The sequence below is a fragment of the Zosterops lateralis genome (assembly GCF_965231275.1).
Source record: "Zosterops lateralis genome assembly, chromosome: 18".
In the NCBI taxonomy this organism is placed as follows: Eukaryota; Metazoa; Chordata; class Aves; order Passeriformes; family Zosteropidae; genus Zosterops; species Zosterops lateralis.
The window spans coordinates 5,208,058-5,226,872 of record NC_139778.1 but is presented as its reverse complement, the minus strand read 5'-3'; the positions used below and the strand labels follow the sequence as shown (position 1 = coordinate 5,226,872).

Here is an 18,815-nt window from a genome sequence, read left to right as displayed (position 1 = left end):
ACTACCCCACATCAGCTGTCAATGGCCATGTATCTGCCTAAGCCTCAAGCTGTTTGACCCTTCTTTATGTTCTAGGTGTTCTTCAAGGCAGGTCTCCTGGGACTCCTAGAAGAGATGAGAGATGAGAAGCTCGTGAGTGTCATCACTCGTACACAAGCCATGTGCAGAGGATACCTCATGAGAACAGAATTTAAAAAGATGAATGAAAGGAGGTAATGTAAGAAAATACCAGCAATTGTACTGTGTCAGACCAAAGGTCCATCAGTGTAATATATTGTCTCAGGCAAAAAGCTGTCCCTGGGAAAGAACCTTAGAAATTATTGCGGAACAGAGCAAGCACAAACAACCAGCTTCCTCCTGACATTCTCAATAATTCTGGCAGCAGCTGTTTCTCAATGGGACCATGCAGGTGGACCATGAGACTTAGTATTTAACAAGGGACCTTTTCTCCAGGAATGCACTTACTATTTTCAGCCTTTAAAGAAGCCTGTGACTGAGACAGCCAGCTGAACAAGGACTAGGGTTTGTTTGTTTTCAACATGTTGTCTCATCATTTAATTGGATCACATTGATTTTGTAAGGAATGACATACTCTCTTCTTTCCCTTTCTTTAATTTCCATTCTTGGCTTCATTATCTAAGATGAACAATCCTAGCTTGTACAGAGAAGTGCTCCATACTTTCAGCTATTCCACAACCCCTTCAGCTTTTCACTCACCCCTTTTGAGATGGGATGAATCATGCACAATTTAGAGTTCAGGAGTGACAGCACTGGACAAGACAAGCAAACTTTCTTGAATGTTGCTGACAAGGGAAAGTTTCAGGGGGAGCAAGGCTTGCATAAATGTACAGGACACTCTGCCAAACAATTGTTTTTATTTGTAACACTCTGCAGCATATATTTAGCCCAGGTATTTCCTGAGTCAGGCATAGTTTCTAAGAATTCAATAACTCTGCCTGGATTTCTCTGCAAAGAATTGTCTAATCTCCCTTTGAACTATGGGCAGTAACAATATCCTTTTGCATTCAATTCCATGAAAATATTTCCTTATTCTTTTCAGATTCTGTCTTAAAAATTTCTGCTATGGTATTTGCGATTTTGAGTGATCCAGAAAGCATCAAACTGCTGTTTCCACAATTGACAGTAACTTCCAGATTTTTAATCTTAGCAGCAGTACTTCAACAATATCAGTTGTGATATTTACCTGAGCCCTTGTATTTTCCTTGAGACTGAGGAAAGTCTCAGAGATTCCCAGTCAATACGCCAGACAAGCCTGTCTGTTTTGCAGCATTTCTTCCTCATATTTTCAGACCACAGATATTATTCAGGTTACTGAACCAGACATTCTGCAGTAAGGGCCTCGAAATGACTCTTTAATAAAAGCAAAGGGGATGAAGGAAAAAAGTCTCATGGAAAAGTTCTTGGGGTAAATGCTGATGCTGTGTGGCAAATAGACAGAATATGTTTCCAGCTCAAGTCTCACCACCCTCATAAACTGGTTTCATGTGTTTTCAGAGAATCTATTTATATCATCCAGTACAATGTTCGTTCATTCATGAATGTCAAACACTGGCCATGGATGAAGCTGTTCTTCAAGATCAAGCCCTTGCTGAAGAGTGCAGAGTCTGAGAAGGAAATGGCCAACATGAAGGAAGAGTTTGAGAAAACCAAGGAGGAGCTTGTGAAGTCTGAGGCAAAGCGAAAGGAGCTGGAGGAGAAAATGGTGACCCTCTTGCAAGAGAAAAATGACCTGCAGCTCCAGGTTCAGTCTGTGAGTAGCCTCCATTTTCAGATTCACCCCACTTCCTCTTACTCTGCTGCTCTTTTCTTCCTCTTTTCCATTTTTCTCTACAAACAGGCATGTAAAGGGGACAAAGCCTCCCCTGCTTTGTGTCTGGTCTTGTCCCTTACACCTAAGCAAGGTGCAAAGCACACACCAAACATTTACACCAGTAAGGATACAGGAAGTTCCAACGCTATCATCAGCGGAAGAATCAGACATTCCACAGTGTATATAATGTGCTCCTCACAGTGGTGTCGGATTCTGGATGAAATATAGGCTGCCACATAATATGGAGCCAGGGTAAGGGTGCTTTTCTGTCAGAGGCAGAACTGAGACTGTGGAAACTCCTTTTCTCTGGAATATTGCTGAACAGAGATTGAAATTGCACCTGTCAGGTTCTAAAAGGTAATAAAATATTACACGGTCAAGTGGACTTGTTACTTGTTGCCACGTGATTTCAAATCAGTTTAGTTTTAAAAAACCATGTATTGTTTCACTCACCAAGGGTCTTAATTGTCTTTTGTCATTTTTATGATAAATATAATGTGCCTTCAATGTGTTCTGGTAGGAGAGTGAAAATCTAGCTGATGCTGAAGAGAGATGCGAAGGACTCATTAAAAGTAAAATCCAGCTAGAAGCTAAAATTAAAGAACTAAATGAAAGACTGGAGGATGAAGAGGAGACAAATGCTGAACTGACAGCAAAGAAGAGGAAACTTGAAGATGAGTGCTCAGAGCTGAAGAAAGATATTGATGATCTTGAAATGACTCTGGCCAAAGTGGAAAAGGAGAAGCATGCAACAGAGAATAAGGTGACAGAGGAATCAGGGAATTATTCTTCCCCAGACAGTGCTCCCATACAGCTTTGTCAATTCTGTGGAAAAATGTAGCCACTTTTAAGTTCTATGAATAGAAATGAGATGTGTCCAATGCATGGGAGAGAGGTATTTTCACTTAATCAATCAGCTGATCTTTCTGTTAAGGTTCTTTGTCATGTTATCATGGTTTGCTTCACTTTTAGGGAAAACTTAACATATTTTTTGACAATGCTTAGCACTTGATCATATCTTTCAAAAGAACCTGACTTGCTGAGAAATTACAGCTGTTTTCATAGCAAATATATGCAGGAAAGGCATTCATTGAGCAAGAGCAAGAGGGCTTTTGTAAATCCCAATGGGAAAAACTTTCAGAGGCAAGTGAACATCTAACACATTTTACTATGAAATTTAGTAGGATGGGGTGGGGATCAAAAACAACTAAAGCAAGAATTCCTGCCACTGCAGGACCAGAGAGGTGAGACTCTCAGGCACGATATATGCTGCTGCCCTCATTGCAATCAATATAAACATTCTGAAGAGAGCATTTTGGCTGAATCCATGCAAGGTTTTGCAAGGATGCAGCCACTGTGTTTCTCAGCCTTCCATTTCTCAAGACATCCCCTCACAGGATGGATGCTGGATGTCTGACAGGTGAAGAATCTCACCGAGGAGATGGCAGCTCTGGATGAAAACATTTCTAAACTCACCAAGGAGAAAAAGGCCCTCCAGGAAGCCCACCAGCAGACACTGGATGACTTGCAAGTTGAGGAGGACAAAGTCAGCACCCTCACCAAAGCCAAGACCAAACTGGAGCAGCAAGTGGATGATGTAAGTAAAAGTTTTTGGGATGTGTATAACATATACACTGTGACAGATTACAGTAGACTAGAAACCTGTAGTTTGGAGTATGAGCAACACCTAAAGTAGCTAAGTCAGCTCTAATAATTTCAGCCAATAAACTGCTGCTAATTGACAGGAAATTGTGAAATCCAGCACATATTTCATGCTTGTCATGGAGTATTTCAGCACTGTAGACTTTTGTAATCTGATTTAACCCATTAGCTGAAGCAGGAGACCTGTGACTGAAGGTTGCTGCAGAGTCATTTGTGTATTCACATACTCCAGGAAGTTACAAATAGTGGAAATTTGTGTGTATTTAGCTGTCTATATGCTAGGAACTGCAGCTACTGGAAAAATTTAATTTCATGAGTTTTTTTCAAAAACTGGCATTTTAAATGTGCACAGCCAAGCTGTGGACAGCTCAATGTCTGAAACTAAATCACCACACAGTTCTGGTCTCAAAGTGAGAGTGCAGCACACATGGAGATGTCCTGTTTATTTTCTCTATTCATCAATTTCCAACTCAGATTTTTAAATCAAGAATCATTACTTGCAAAGCATAATTTATGTATTTCAAAGTATGTTTTATGTGCTTTAGCTTGAAGGATCTCTGGAACAAGAGAAGAAGCTGCGAATGGACCTTGAGAGAGCAAAAAGAAAACTGGAGGGTGATCTGAAAATGTCTCAGGATTCCATCATGGATCTGGAGAATGATAAGCAACAAATGGATGAAAGGCTAAAAAAGTATTACCCTAACTTCTTATCCTCTGAATTCTGAAATTCATGTTTTATCTTAACTATATTGAATTTGCCCTCTTGTTCTTTAACAGAAAGGATTTTGAAATTAGCCAGTTGCAAACTAAAATTGAAGATGAGCAGGCTCAAAGTTCTCAGCTGCAAAAGAAAATTAAGGAGATTCAGGTAAAGTCTATGAGTTATTAATAATGTTAGTGGCAAGCACAAATTTCTTAGAATTAATAGGTATTTATTCTTAGACCATTCTACAAAAATACTTTCCCCCACATTAATAAAACCATTAATATGGGACTCTGGGTAGTGCTCCCATCTCAGGGCATTTACAGAAACTCTGACCTCTAATCTTACATGACTATGTAGGAAATCTCTTATGTGAACATTGTGGCAGGCTTTGAAAATGCCACAGATGTGCAGCCACTGAGAATCACTTTTCTTAGAAAACAACAGAATGTGACTTAATATGCCATGATCAGAACAAAGATCACCTCCTAAATGCAGAAACAGGGAGACAGCTCTCTTCATTGCTATTATCCCAGAGATTGTTCATATCCAAACTCCTTCCATCTTGTTTGCTGATGGAGAAAGGACACTGCTTTGTTCTGGCTGGACTTCTAGGAAATTTCTAAGAAATTCACATTCCTCTACATTTTCCAGTAACACCCCCTCTATTTCTTACAGAAATATAATATTTTAATTAAAATGTCATCACATTTAAGTTATGTATTTTTAAAATTATTTAAAATAGTAAATATTTTGATAAAATTTAATAAATAATAATAAATGAAAAATTCAAAATAACAAATCCATTCTGAGCAGATTTTACCTTTACTGTTGCTCCAAAACTGAGTATTACCTGTCCTAGGACACAGTGAAATTTCTAGTGGTGCTTCTTTTTCTATGCTTGTATTAATGGATGTGAATATTTGCTCTTTATTCCTTAGAGATAATGTTAAATCTGTCCATTCAAAAGTCTTTTTTTAACCAATCAACTCTTATAGGCTCGGATAGAGGAGCTGGAGGAGGAAATTGAGGCCGAACGCGCAATTCGTGCCAAGTCTGAGAAGCAGAGAGTCGACCTGTCCAGGGAGCTGGAGGAGATCAGCGAGCGCCTGGAAGAAGCAGGAGGGGCCACAGCAGCTCAGGTTGAGATGAACAAGAAGCGTGAGGCAGAATTCCAGAAGATGCGCCGTGACCTGGAAGAGGCCACGCTGCAGCACGAGGCCACGGCTGCCGCGCTGCGCAAGAAGCACGCGGACAGCACGGCTGAGCTGGGGGAGCAGATCGACAACCTGCAACGCGTGAAGCAGAAGCTGGAGAAGGAGAAGAGTGAGCTGAAGATGGAGATTGATGACTTGGCCAGCAATGTAGAGTCTGTCTCCAAAGCCAAGGTTGTTGCACAGGAAGAAGTGTTTATCATTAGTGTTGTTCTTCTAAACAACTGGATGAACTGAGGGTATGTTTTCTGTCTCTTGGCAGAGCAATCTGGAAAAAATGTGCCGAGCTCTTGAAGATCAGTTCAGCGAAGTCAGAGCCAAAGATGATGAACATGTGCGGTTAATTAATGAGCTGAACACACAGAAAACACGCCTACAGACTGAGAATGGTATGTGCTTTGATGCAATGTAATATTCCAGTGTCAGGAACTTAAATATGCTGCCTGAATGCCCATGTGTTTTGTAACTTATTCATCACTTGGTGGTCTGAACAAAACTCAGAATGTATAATCTCCTTCTGGTGGCAGTCATAGAAAGCTACCCAAGGAAACACAACCAAACCAGAAGGAGTACTGTCAGTCAAAATGAACATGTGAGTTTGTGGTCAGTTCATCTTCTTTTCTTTGATGCCAGCACAGCGTTTCTCTTCAACAGCTTTTCCTATTGGTGGGAATACAATGATTACTCTCCCTTCAGTTTACCACTTTATATCTTGTAATCTCTTTCCACATAACTAGCTGCTCACATTCATTTGTTTTATGTCTTGTATCTTTGTCTAAAAAAATCAACTTTTTCTCATTAGGTGAACTTACTCGGCAACTGGAGGAGAAGGAGTCCTTGATTTCTCAGTTAACTCGGGGCAAACATACTTTCACTCAGCAGACTGAAGAGCTGAAGAGACAACTAGAGGAAGAAAATAAGGTGACTTGCTTTCATTTGGAACAACAAATTTTAAAATAAATCAATGTGCCAAAAAATTAAATGAAATTTCTCCTCAGAGAAATCAGAAGAGTGAATATTTTGCACTTTGCCTTGGAATACAACACAGAGAGGAGACATTAAAAAGTTTAATAATCAAGACAGTTTAAGCCCTTCTGATCATGCATTCTGAAGATTAAAAACATGAGAGAAGTGAAGGAAAGCAGCATTGTGCCCATAGGCAAAGCAGCCAAAAAAAGGAAACAGAGCAGGAGTTCTTGCACCTTGTCTATCAGTAAATTTATTTTGCCTCTGCCTGAAACACCTGGTGCAGATGTGTTTGAGAGGTGTTATCCCAGACAAGACAGGCAAGCACCTGACCCTGTTTAACATCATCAAGCCTGAAACACAGAATCCCTAAAATAATTAATTTTGCTCCTTCTGTTCCTCTAGCAACTGCAGCACATGCACAGGGAGAGATGAATATTTTATCAGGCCACAGGGAAAATATCCAGTCACAAATTACTCGTGTTCTGACAACTCATTTAATTTTAACTCCCAAGGCCAAGAATGCCCTGGCCCATGCCCTGCAGTCGGCTCGCCACGACTGTGACTTGCTCCGGGAACAATATGAAGAGGAGCAGGAGGCCAAGGGGGAGCTGCAGCGAGCCCTGTCCAAGGCCAACAGTGAAGTGGCCCAGTGGAGAACCAAATACGAGACGGACGCGATTCAGCGCACGGAGGAGCTCGAGGAGGCCAAGTACGTGGAGGGATGGCTTGGAGCAAGCAGAAGGATGTTTAAGCATACTGAGTGAAGAACTGAAGGAAACCACAATGTGTTTGTAGTGCTAATATGCAGAGCAGTGTGCTTTTTAATGTATTGGAAGTGAAAAGGGGAGTGAATGTGTTTAAAAAAAGGCTGGATGTGGCATTCAGTGGTTTAGCTGAGGCGTTAGGGCACGGGTTGGACTCTGATCTTGAACATCTCTTCCAACCTAGTCATTCTGTGAATTCTGTGAATAGATATTTCAAAGAGAAGTAGGGGTGGAGGTTTAGGGGTGTCTACATAAAGGAGAATTCCAGTGCTTTGAGTTAATCATAGCAGTTGAAAGAGCACACTGTCAGTAGTGAAAGCCTATTTTTGGTCCCTCTCCACACTGGTACAGTTCATACTTGGGTGCATACTCTCCCAGTCTATGTACGCGCTTCAGAGTGCTGTGCCACCCCAAGCTCCTGACAGCACAGCATTATATATTGCTCTCCCTGCCCATATTCCCCATTCCAAGCTCCTTTCATGTCCATTTTCTGAGAAGGCCAGAATTTTCTTCTTCTCAGTGCTGAATGTCCCATTCTGCAGGAAGAAGCTGGCCCAGCGCCTACAGGAATCAGAGGAGCAGATTGAGGCTGTCAATGCAAAGTGTGCCTCACTGGAGAAGACAAAGCAGAAGCTTCAGGGAGAAGTGGATGACCTCATGGTTGATGTGGAGAGGTCACATGCAGTCTGTGCAGCATTCGATAAAAAGCAGAGGAATTTTGACAAGGTTTGTTCAAAAGACCATGCCAGATCTAAACGTCATAATATATTTGATAGGACAAGAAAAATTCTGAAATTATGGAAGTTCTGCACTCACAGTAAAATAAATCACATTTTACCCAAAGCAAAGTTATAGTAAAGATCCCATAGTGGGACACACAGTAAAGTCACTGTGTAAGTAACCCCAGGTGACCACAGCAAATAATAAAGCAGCTTTTTGATAATTTTAAAAAGCATAATGTCTTCACAAGGGAGACTGGTCAAACAGACTGCGTATTCACGTGCAAGCTAACAAGAACTGAGGAGAGAATTGGTAGAGAATGACCTTCTTGGTGGGCTTAGTCCAGGATCACTGGCTCCTCCAACACTATCAAGACTCACACATCCTTATTCAGACCAACCACATTATTTGGGCTGGTGTCAAACCAAACTCCTTCCTGACAGCTTGGGGCATGTACTAGTGTTGGTCAAAGAGGCAAATTTAAGCAGATCCCACCAAAACAACCAGAGTATGCACCACAGGGAGGTGATCGTTACAGGCAGAGAACAGTCCAAAGCAAAAGACTGTTAAGATAGGCCAAGCCTCTTGGGTTCTTGTCACATAAAGATGCAGAGGTGGAGTGATTCAGAATGGGTCATTCTTCTCCTGTCACTCCAGATCCTGGCTGAATGGAAGCAAAAGTACCAGGAGAGCCAGACTGAGCTGGAGGCTGCCCAAAAGGAGTCTCGCTCCCTCAGCACTGAGATCTTCCGGATGAAGAACGCCTATGAGGAAATGCTCGACCAGGCTGAGACTGTCAGAAGAGAGAACAAGAACCTCCAGCGTGAGTCCATGTGTCTGTCAGCTTAGATTCACTGTGAGCTCTCAGATGCTTCTATATTTCTGGACTACCAGAGCTTTGCCTCTTCCCAGGGCTTTGTTCTTTACGATTTTCCGACAAAGATGGTGACTTTCTGTCCTGTTCAGCTGATTGTAAAGTCACCTGCAAGCACACACTCGCATCTCTACAGCATCCTGCTTCCTCAGGATGTTCTCACTTCTTCAAACCATCATTATCCCCCCCTACACATGGATAAGGACCAAGTTAACTGAATAGACAGAAATTATGATGATACTCAGGTTTTTCAGATTGCTTCAGTCATTGCCACTAGAAAAAATCTGGAGGGCTGTTGTCTGTCTCCTGATTACTGGAGGATTGTGCAGCTGTGGCACAATGGATTGGCATTTAATAAGCAAACTAATTGTAGAAAGGAAATACAACTCTGATCCTTTTTGTGAACTGAATGATCACTGGGGATTATCTAAGCACAAAGAAATCAATCAAACCTGACTGCCTCTGGAGATGTAATTTCACTACCCAGAGGAAGTTGACATTATTTTCTGAGCTCGCTCCAGTTGGTCCCTCTCTTTTTCGAATTGCACACTGAACTGGGATGTGCAGGTTATCAGAAATAAAGATTGCACACAAGAAAAGATGTATTATTTCTTCTCACTGTTACATCTCATTACACCAGAGTTTCTTTTGTCACTCCCATTGCCAAAGAGCAATTGCAGATGCCACTGATCACGCTGTCTGAGAGGAGCTGAGTATGTGTTTTTTGGTTGCAGAGGAAATTTCTGATCTGACTGAACAGATTGCTGAGTCTGGAAAAGCACATCATGGGCTGGAAAAAGCAAAGAAGCAAATTGAGCAAGAAAAGTGTGACCTACAAGCAGCATTAGAAGAAGCAGAGGCAAGTGTCCTCAATCAGGGGCTTGCTTTTAGAGAAATCAAGAATGGAAAATTTGGGTATATATTTTATATTCCTGCTTATCCTGTAACTATTCCAAAAGTGCAGTAAGACAGCACAGACAGACCGAAAAGCACAGGGACTTCTCCCCTGCCATACTGTTATGGAATTCCTTGCTGTGTTATCATGCACAAAACCCTCTCAGTCTCAGTCTAAAATTGAGCTCATTTTGCACCATCTCTTTGAATTTGCTCCCAGGAAAGGCTGAAGAAAAGTCACTACCATTTCAAAACTCTGAGAGTTCTGTTTTCTAGTCAAATTAAGAAAAGATGTTTCTAGAGAGGGTCAAATCCATTCCTAAAAGTTTTCTCAATGTCACCTCCTGGTCAAAGCAAGCTGAATGCTGAAGATAATTGAGGCAATGTTTCATCAGTTCCACCACTTTGAATGAACAGGAGTCTGTAACATGTTCAAAGAAGAGCCAGCTCACAGGACACAGGTTCTGATGAACATGAAGAGGTTGCTGGGGATCTGCTGAATCTCAGACTACACTGGTACCCTGTCATGCACTGCTGGCACAGGCTGCATACTGGGCCCCACAGTTCCATGATTTCTGTCTTCTTTACTCTCTTTGGCTACCCCTCAGCTCTCTGTTACTTTAAATCTTACTTCTTTTTTTTTTTTTGCCATGCCAGATTGTAGCTCCTTCAGTTCTCTCTGTTCTGGGTTCTGCATTCTGTTCTGTATCTTCCCTGACTGCCTCTTAGAAAAGGTTTTATCACTTCTGTATAACCACATCTGATTCTCCACAAAATATCTTTGTGAACACTTCATGAACTGCCCATGATATACCTAGAGCATACCTCAAGCACAGAGACACAAAATTAACTTAGCTTGTACAGGATCCCTAGAAGTCTTTAGTCAACTTCTTGGTTAAAGAAGGAATTCTGAACATACATTAGGTTGCTCAAAGCTTTGTCTAATTGGTTTTTATAATTTTCAAGGATGGAGATTTCAGAGTATTGCTGGATAACCTTTTCCAGTGCAACATCATTCTCAGGGTAAAACATTTCTATCCCTATATGCAGTCAGGATTTCCCTTGTATTGACTTTTGACAGACCTTTTGTCTTTTTGTTGTCCTACACTAAGAACATTTTATTTTCTCTTTAACTCCTCTTAGGTAGAAAAAGAAATGTAAAACAACTGGCACATCTCTAGATCTCACTAAATGTGTGGGCAGTAGGAGCAAGAGTTATTGTGGTCATGCAATCCATCTACTCTAATTTATGCATCTAATTTATGTCAGTCTAATCCTGAATTAGTCACCACAGGCTCATTTTGGAATCCAAAAGGAGAACCAGGAATCTCTGGAAAATACATTCTTAAAAGAGATTAACTGTTTTTTTTATGCTCTGCATGTGCTTATTTCTGTCCACTGGGTGTGAAGACCCAGCTTCAGGCTTTTCACTGCTACTACAACTGAAGCTTGATGACACCAGGGGGAGCAAAATGAGTACCAGAGGGAAAGATTGTGTGAAAGGGCAACTTGCCCACCCAGTCACTGGGGTGGGACAAAGCAGAAATCAGCATGGAGATGCAAGAGAAGGCAAGCTGCCTCTGAGTAGGAGGCTTGGCTGTCCTATTTTATATTTCCACATGATCTGTTTGTCTCTCCAGCGTCACCACAGCCTTCAGTGCCCAGACCTTGAGGTATCTGAGGCATTTTCCTAAAGAATATTATTCCTAAATTACCATTTGATATCCAACTGGGCTACAGTGAGTATGGAATACCAGTCAGCTTTTTCAGTGCTTGGTCTTCTCTAAAGATAAGGCAAATACACCTCTCCTCCCAGCTGCAAAGGGTCACATTTCTGCACAGGTATTTTCCCAGCAATGGACACTACAGAGACAAATCATAATATTTCACCCCTGACAGGGCTCCTTAGAGCATGAAGAGGGGAAGATCTTACGTGTTCAGCTGGAGCTGAACCAGGTGAAGTCAGATGTTGACAGAAGGACTGCAGAGAAAGATGAGGAAATTCAGCAGCTGAAGAGGAATCACCAGAGAGTGTTAGAGTCTATGCAAACCATGCTGGATGCTGAGGTCAGAAGCAGAAATGATGCTTTGAGGCTGAAGAAGAAGATGGAAGGAGATCTGAACGACATGGAAATACAGCTGAGCCATGCCAACTGCCAGGTAGCAGAGACACAGAAGCACCTCAAAGCTGTGCAAGGGCAGCTCAAGGTAGGGACCACAAAGCTACTGTCCCGTAGGTCTTTGCCATTCCCTCTGCTTGCTTCTGGGCCTCACAAAAGCTGCTTTCACCCTTTTAAGGATTCCCAGCTCCACTTAGATGATGCTCTGAGAGAGAATGATGACCTGAAGGAGCAGCTGGCTATAGTAGAGCGTAGGAACAGCCTGATGACAACAGAAATGGAGGAGATGAGAGCTGCCATGGAGCAGACTGAGCGAGCCCGCAGGGTTTCTGAGCAGGAGCTGACAGATGCCAGTGAGAGAGCCCAGCTGCTCCACTCACAGGTATTTGGCATTTCCTGGCACAGGAGGTTACTACAGACCTGTGGGAGTGGCATAAATGGGGTGGGAGTGGCACAAACAGGGTGGGAATGACCTGTCTGCTGGCTGCCCCAACAGAACACAAGCCTCCTCAACACCAAGAAGAGACTGGAAGTGGACATAACTCATTTACAGACTGAAGTTGAGGACAGCATTCAGGAAGCCAGAAATGCAGAGGAGAAAGCAAAGAAAGCAATCACAGATGTGAGTCCTTTTGCTTGCCTCCCTCCCATTTTGTACTTCCACAGTGACTTTTACACTTTAGAAAGGCAGCAATCAGATGGAGGAGAACCAGTCCTTCAACAGAAAATATCTGTGACACACAGTCCCTCCTGCATGGGCCTCATGCAGCCATTGCCCTATTACTTGTCACAGAAGACCCCTTCAGAAAGGGTCCTCATGTCCTGCTGGCTGTGTATATTGAAGAGGCATTCTCTCTCCCCTTCTCCATGACCATTCACTTTTGCTTCCAGAGTAAATGTAATAGAACAGATGGTGACAAAAATGTAATAGAAAAAGAGTACTTTGAAGCAAAGGCCTGTCTAGACACAGCACAGAAAAGCAGAGGTTAAAATCATACACAATTCTATACAAATGCTAGACATGCAAGAAAGAAAAAGAGAGAATATAAACGTTTCATTTAAATGAGACTTCAGATTCCACATTATCAGAAGTAACAATACCCAGGACCATCTAGGAAAGGCACAGGAAAATTAAACAGAAGATGGCGACACCATTGCATCAAGTCCTGGTGCACCAGTGTTTGGTCCTGACTGCCCACCAGCAGCAGGGCTGCAGGATCCCTGACCTCTCTGCTCTGCCACGTTGGTGACAGCTCTCAATCCCAGCTTCTGAGGATCTCAGCAGGCATAAGCTTTTCAGTGCAGTTTGAGGTAATCAGGGTCATCTCGCTGGCAAAATCTGCTTAGAAGTCTGACTCTGGCAAATTTCAACACCAAATAGGTAGATACTCAAAGTCACGAGGAAGCCCAGAGATGCAGAGTGCTAGCTGGTAATACTTCAAGATAATTCAATTTTGACTGAATTAAAAACCAGGACTTTGGTACTGAGCCATTTGCACGCCTTGATTATTTTTTTTTTCTTTATATCAACCCTGTCTATTCTCTGAGGTGAAGCAGTTTTAGAAATACAGACTTTGAGACAGTGATCTTGTTTATATGACAGAGCCTTAGCACTGAGAATGTGCAGAGTCCCTCCCCAGTGTGAAGCTGGGTGTAACACCAGCCCCCCAGAACTGCTGAGATGGGGGTAACATAAATTTGTAACATAACTGTGCACCACAACCAGGCAGCCATGATGGCAGAAGAGCTGAAGAAGGAGCAGGACACCAGTGCCCACCTGGAGAGGATGAAGAAGAACCTGGAACAGACTGTGAAGGACCTGCAGCACCGTCTGGATGAGGCTGAGCAGCTGGCACTGAAGGGAGGGAAGAAGCAGCTCCAGAAGCTGGAGGCCAGGGTATGGTGAAGACTTGGGTAGATTGAGGTGAATTTTCTGACTGGGCCCTTGGTTGCTGGAACCTCTTGGGAGGGTGAAAACAGGGAAAGCCCCAGGTATTCCCAGCAGGTTTGATGAGAGCTGTGCTGAGTAGCCAAACATTGCACTGTGGGTGATGAACTTGAGAGTGACCTCAAAAAAACTGAGTGGGCAAAAATGGGAGCAGATGGACAGCAGGGAGACATGGATGGTAATTTTGTCTAGGGAAAAATAATTTACGTCATGTTTGCTTGGGGATGAAATTGGAACTGGTAATGGACAGACTTCAGAAGCTCTTGAAAGTGCAATAGAAGTGAAAATCTAAAACAGAAAAAAAAAATTTGGGCTTCATTAGAAAAGGCACTGAGAACAAGTTAAAGCTGTATGGCAACACATTCTTACCACTATATTAAGTATACCACATGCAGTTCTGGTCTCTACAACTCAAGAAGGATCTGCAAGATAAAGCTTTATTGACAAACAAGACTAGGACTCTGCCATTTGGAGAGACCAGCCCATCTCTACATTTAAAATAAATAAAAAGAAATACTTTACAGAGAGGGCAGTGAAATTCTGGAAACCTGCTGCCATGGAAGGCTGTAGAGGCAGCTGGTAAAAGGTTCAAAAAGGGAGTAGAAATCAGCAGGTTTACAGAGGGGCACAGGCACAGATGTGCCATGTTACATCTCCAGCCTCTGGAAGCTGGACAAGTGGAAAGGGAATAGACAGCAGCCAGGTTTCCATGCTGTCCCTAAACAGTATTTGCCACTGCCACTCCCAAAAATAATAAAGGATAGATAAAAAATGAGACAGATTTTTCCCATTTACCAGGTGGACATTCATAGAACCCTCCCATTCCTGTTTCAATTTCCTCTTCTCTGACAGATTTAAGCCTAATTTTGACTACAAATGCTCTAGGTATGCACAGCTAAGTTCCTTTTATAAACAGCTGTGGATTCACACACTGTGTCATCACCAACATAACATGGTGAGCATTTTCGAGCCAGTCTAGACCCAAGAAGCAACTGGAGGACACTGCCCTGCTCTGCCACTTTCTCTGCAGCCTTAGTCCTGCAGCAGGAGCAGCAGCCATTCTTGCCATCTTGGCCGTGATTCTGTGTTTCAGATTAATGAGCTAGAAAATGAGCTTCATTCTGAGCAGAAACGAGGAATAGAATCCCTGAAGGGAGCTCGCAAGTACGAACGGAGGCTGAAGGAGCTCACTTACCAGGTACTGCAAATCCTCTGCCCTCCTACACGGATCACCTCAGTTCATCTGCCAAGGCTCACTCGATTTTCACTTCCTACAGTCTGAAGAAGATAAGAAAAATATTCTTCGGCTCCAGGACCTGGTGGACAAGCTGCAGTTAAAAGTGAAAGCATACAAGAAACAGGCTGAGGAAGCTGTGAGTGGAGGACTCTTTTCAGTGGGGCCTGGGTGGAGATTTCTGAAAGGTGGGCTCCCTAGATCATTAAAATAATTGAATACTGAGCTTGACAGGGCAGCTAAGGCCACTGCCTTTGAATATTCTTTACTATGGCTCACAACAGACCGGGCATAGCTGTAGTTATCCTGGAACTGGTGCACTTTTAGAGCCACATAAGCAAATTTTCCCACCTGGAAATGAGTGGGGTAGTTGTTCTGCCTATGAGTGGTCATACTGTGGATGGTACTAGATACAAACACACAGAGTACTGGCAATGCAGGGCTCTACCTGTGAGGCCAGCACAGGTGATGTCACTGTGGCAAGGCCACAAGTGTCCGTGGTGACAATGCCATTTGTGCCAATGCTGTCTGACTTTCAGGAGGAGCAGGCAAACATCAACCTCTCGCGGTGCCGCAAGGCCCAGCACGAGCTGGAGGAGGCAAAGGAACGAGCTGACATTGCTGAGGGGCAGGTGAACAAGCTGAGAGCCAAAAGCCGGGACATGGAAGGCCAGGTGAGCTGGAGACTGCAGAGAGCGACCCTCCCTGTGCAGGTGGTGTCACAAAGGTCACTGCCCAAACAGCCACTGCTGCATTCCTCCCACTCTTTCACTGGAGTGTCCTCATAAGGAATTGTCACGGGGCATTTTAGAAGTCCTTTTGGTGCCTCACAGGAGTCAGACCAACTACAACCAGCTCTAAGAATCCAAGTCTTTCAGCACAATTGGGAGATATTACTTTTTCATTATAAAATGGCAGAACAATTGCAATAGCCATAGACCTGAAACAAGACCACAAATAACTCAGTTACTCCAATACTCCCTACATTATCTTCCTTTTTCTGTATTTAGAAATCAGAGAAATGAGGTTCCTGAACCGAGCTGCAGCAGGCTCCCTCCTGATAAAGACTTCTGTGCATCCAGCAGATATCCATTACCTTCTTCAAGTAACCCAGTGTGTGTGTGTGTAACTGATATATTTAGCCAACCTTAAGGTGAAGCTGTGAGAAATTTGATTTATATATATATATTTATATATATATATATAAAATAAACTGGGGTGATGCTTTAGTGACTATATGGACTGTTGATTCACGATGAGATTGACAAGTGTCTGTCTGTGTATCTGTGTGTGTCCATGTGTCCCTGTGTCTGTCCGTCTGTGTCTGTCTGTCCGTGTTTGTCCATGTCTCTGTATGTCTGTTCCTGTCTGTGTGTCCGTGCCTGTCTCAGCCTCTGTCTATCCGTGTCTGTCTGTCTGCATCCGTCTGTCCGTGCCTGTCTCTATCTGTCTCTGTCCGTGTGTCCGTGTCTCCATGCCTGTCTTTCAGTCCGTCTGTCCATGTCCGTCTGTCTGTACCAGTCTGCTCGTGTCCGTCTTCCAGACTTTCTGCCCGTGTCTATCTCAGTCTTTCTGTCCGTGTCTGTTTGTCGGTGTCTGTCTCCGTCTCAGTCTCTCTGTCTGTTCGTGTCCTGTCCGTGTCCATGTGTCCGTGTCCGCGTGTCCATGTGTCCGTGCGCCCGTTTCCGTCTGTCCGTCTGCCCGTCTGTCCGTCTGCCCGTGTCCTTGTGCCCGTGTGCCCCTGTGTCCATGTGTCCGTCTGTCCGTGTGTCCATGTGCCCCTGTGTCCGTGTGCCCGTGTCCCCCGTTGTCGCTCCGTGCCCGCGGGCCGGCGGTGGGAGCGCTGCCAGGCGCAGCTGCGCCGGTGCGGCGCGAGGGGGCGCTGTGGCACCGCCGGCCCGCGGGGGATGCGGAGTCCGGGGGTGCCGAGTGCGGGGGTACAGGGGGTACGGCGGGTACAGGGGTACAGAAGGCACAGGGGGCACAGGGGGTACAAGGGCACAGGGGGTACAGGAGGTACAGAGGGCACAGGGGGTACGGGGAGTACAGGGGGTACATGGTGTGCGGAGTGAGGGGGATGAGGAGTGCGGAGTGCGAGGGATGCGGAGTGAGGAGTGCGGAGGATGCAGAGTGGGAAGTGCGGGCGTGCGGAGTGCGGGGGTACAAGGAGATACAGGGTGCGCGGAGTGCGGGCAGTGCGGGGGGTGCGGAGTGCGTGGGGCAGCGGGTACAAGGTGTGTGGGGTGGGGGGATCGGGGTGTGCGGACTGAAGGGGTTCGGTGTGCAAGAGGTGTGGAGGGTGTCTGCAGGGTGTTTGTGTGAGGACTGTGGGATGTGCGGGGTGTGGGATGTGCGGGGTGTGGTTTGTGCGGGCTGTGGGATGTGCAGGCTGTGGGATGTGCGGGGTGTGGTTTGTGCGGGCTGTGGGATGTGCAGGCTGTGGGATGTGCGGGATATGGGATGTGTGGGATGTGTGGGGGTGTGGTGTGCCCCAGATACGCCGTTGCTGAGCTGTTCCTTGATGTGCCGAGTTGGGAGCACACTGTCAGCTCCAGGGGCTCACTGTGGTGTCCTCTGGAAACGCTCCTGCACTGGGACAGGTGATCCCGCCCTGGATCCTCCCTGCTGCAGGCCGGTGTGCCACGGCCAAGGCACAGGTAGTGCTGGATCCCTGCTCATGCTGGGCTGTGCTGCGGGTGGCTGTGCTCATCCGGGTGGCCCAAATGACAGCCAGTGGCTCTGGCTGCTCTCCTCACTCTCAGTTTGTCCCCAGGCACCAATGTCATCACTTCACACCAGCTGGTCACCTCAGCCAAGGCTCCTGCCTCCTCCCATGCACATCCAGCACTCTGCGTCCCTTCCTCTTATGTCATTCCTTTCTCCTCTTCTGTGTATTTATCTGCTTAAATTGCTCCCATATGTTGTTTTCCATTTAGGTTTCTGTCATCTTTATCCTTTGTTTTATACCCTGTCATCACAGCTGGCTGTTACCCATGCCTGCCTGACTGGCCATTCATCCTCCTGTTCCCATTTGGGGTCCTTTGTGCCAGTCAAAACTCCCTGGCATGTTGCCATTGGACAGTGCTCTGCCATCAAGCAATGGTCTGTCTGTCCAGCAGACAAAAGCCATCTCATTGTTCCACTCCTCAGCTCCGTGGCATCCCTGGCTGTGGCCGGGCTGTCCTGCAGCATGGCAGGCTCTGCTGTCAGGGATGGCTGTGGACAAGCCTGCTCACAAACACACACAAAAAAGTGGCCTGTGACTGCAGCAGTGGCTGTGTCCAGCCCTCGGAGTGGCAGGTCCTGCCCACGCTCTCACATGACACTGTGCCATGCTCACTGCACAGCTGTGCACATTAGGGCTGTGCCTGCCCCAGACAACAAACAGTGCTGGGATAAGCACAGGGCTAGCTGACAAATCAGTAGATTAGTGGGGTTTATCCTTTTGTTAAACACGAACCTCTTTGTACATAAAGGAAGAAAAAAAAACTGAAAGAGTGGGAAACAGCTCTTGCATGGGAGTTTAGTGCTGCAGGAGTGTTCTTGGGGCTATTTTTTGCTCTGTTATGATGATGGCTGAAAACATATTTATAAAGCTGAAATAAAAGCCTTTGTCTGAATAACGCTTTGCATTCCCAGAAGCTTCCTGATGTGCTTTGTAGTTGTCATGAGATCTACAAAGCCCTATGAGTCCTTTGCTTGTCCCTCAAAAAAAGTGTGGAAAGCTGGAAGGAAGTTGAAATGAGATAACTGCTAGGTTTATAAAATGAACTTTATTTATTTCTTTAAGAACAAGTAATGTACTGTTTTTAATTTAGTCAAACCAGAAGTAACATGAAATATAAATATCTCCTCTACTAGGAAATAAAAAAAGGACAAGAC

At 44.6% G+C, this 18,815-nt stretch overlaps 1 protein-coding gene across 1 annotated transcript in view; it reads left to right on the top strand.

Annotated features, from left to right (window-relative positions):
- Positions 1-16,042, top strand: part of LOC310916844 (myosin-4-like) — a gene marked incomplete at its 3' end in the record, with an annotated part of 29,147 nt that extends 13,105 nt beyond the window's left edge. Inside the window, exons 20-40 of the mRNA XM_083874713.1 lie at positions 76-212; positions 1,516-1,771; positions 2,352-2,594; positions 3,252-3,428; positions 4,039-4,184; positions 4,271-4,361; positions 5,195-5,584; positions 5,673-5,799; positions 6,213-6,331; positions 6,892-7,088; positions 7,686-7,869; positions 8,521-8,686; positions 9,472-9,596; positions 11,531-11,839; positions 11,930-12,133; positions 12,248-12,373; positions 13,478-13,648; positions 14,793-14,897; positions 14,977-15,072; positions 15,473-15,607; positions 16,019-16,042. Of these exons, the coding sequence (XP_083730839.1) occupies positions 76-212; positions 1,516-1,771; positions 2,352-2,594; positions 3,252-3,428; positions 4,039-4,184; positions 4,271-4,361; positions 5,195-5,584; positions 5,673-5,799; positions 6,213-6,331; positions 6,892-7,088; positions 7,686-7,869; positions 8,521-8,686; positions 9,472-9,596; positions 11,531-11,839; positions 11,930-12,133; positions 12,248-12,373; positions 13,478-13,648; positions 14,793-14,897; positions 14,977-15,072; positions 15,473-15,607; positions 16,019-16,042 (3,528 nt within the window). The remainder of the gene's footprint in view (positions 1-75; positions 213-1,515; positions 1,772-2,351; positions 2,595-3,251; positions 3,429-4,038; positions 4,185-4,270; positions 4,362-5,194; positions 5,585-5,672; positions 5,800-6,212; positions 6,332-6,891; positions 7,089-7,685; positions 7,870-8,520; positions 8,687-9,471; positions 9,597-11,530; positions 11,840-11,929; positions 12,134-12,247; positions 12,374-13,477; positions 13,649-14,792; positions 14,898-14,976; positions 15,073-15,472; positions 15,608-16,018) is intronic.
- Positions 16,043-18,815: the final 2,773 nt, after the last annotated feature.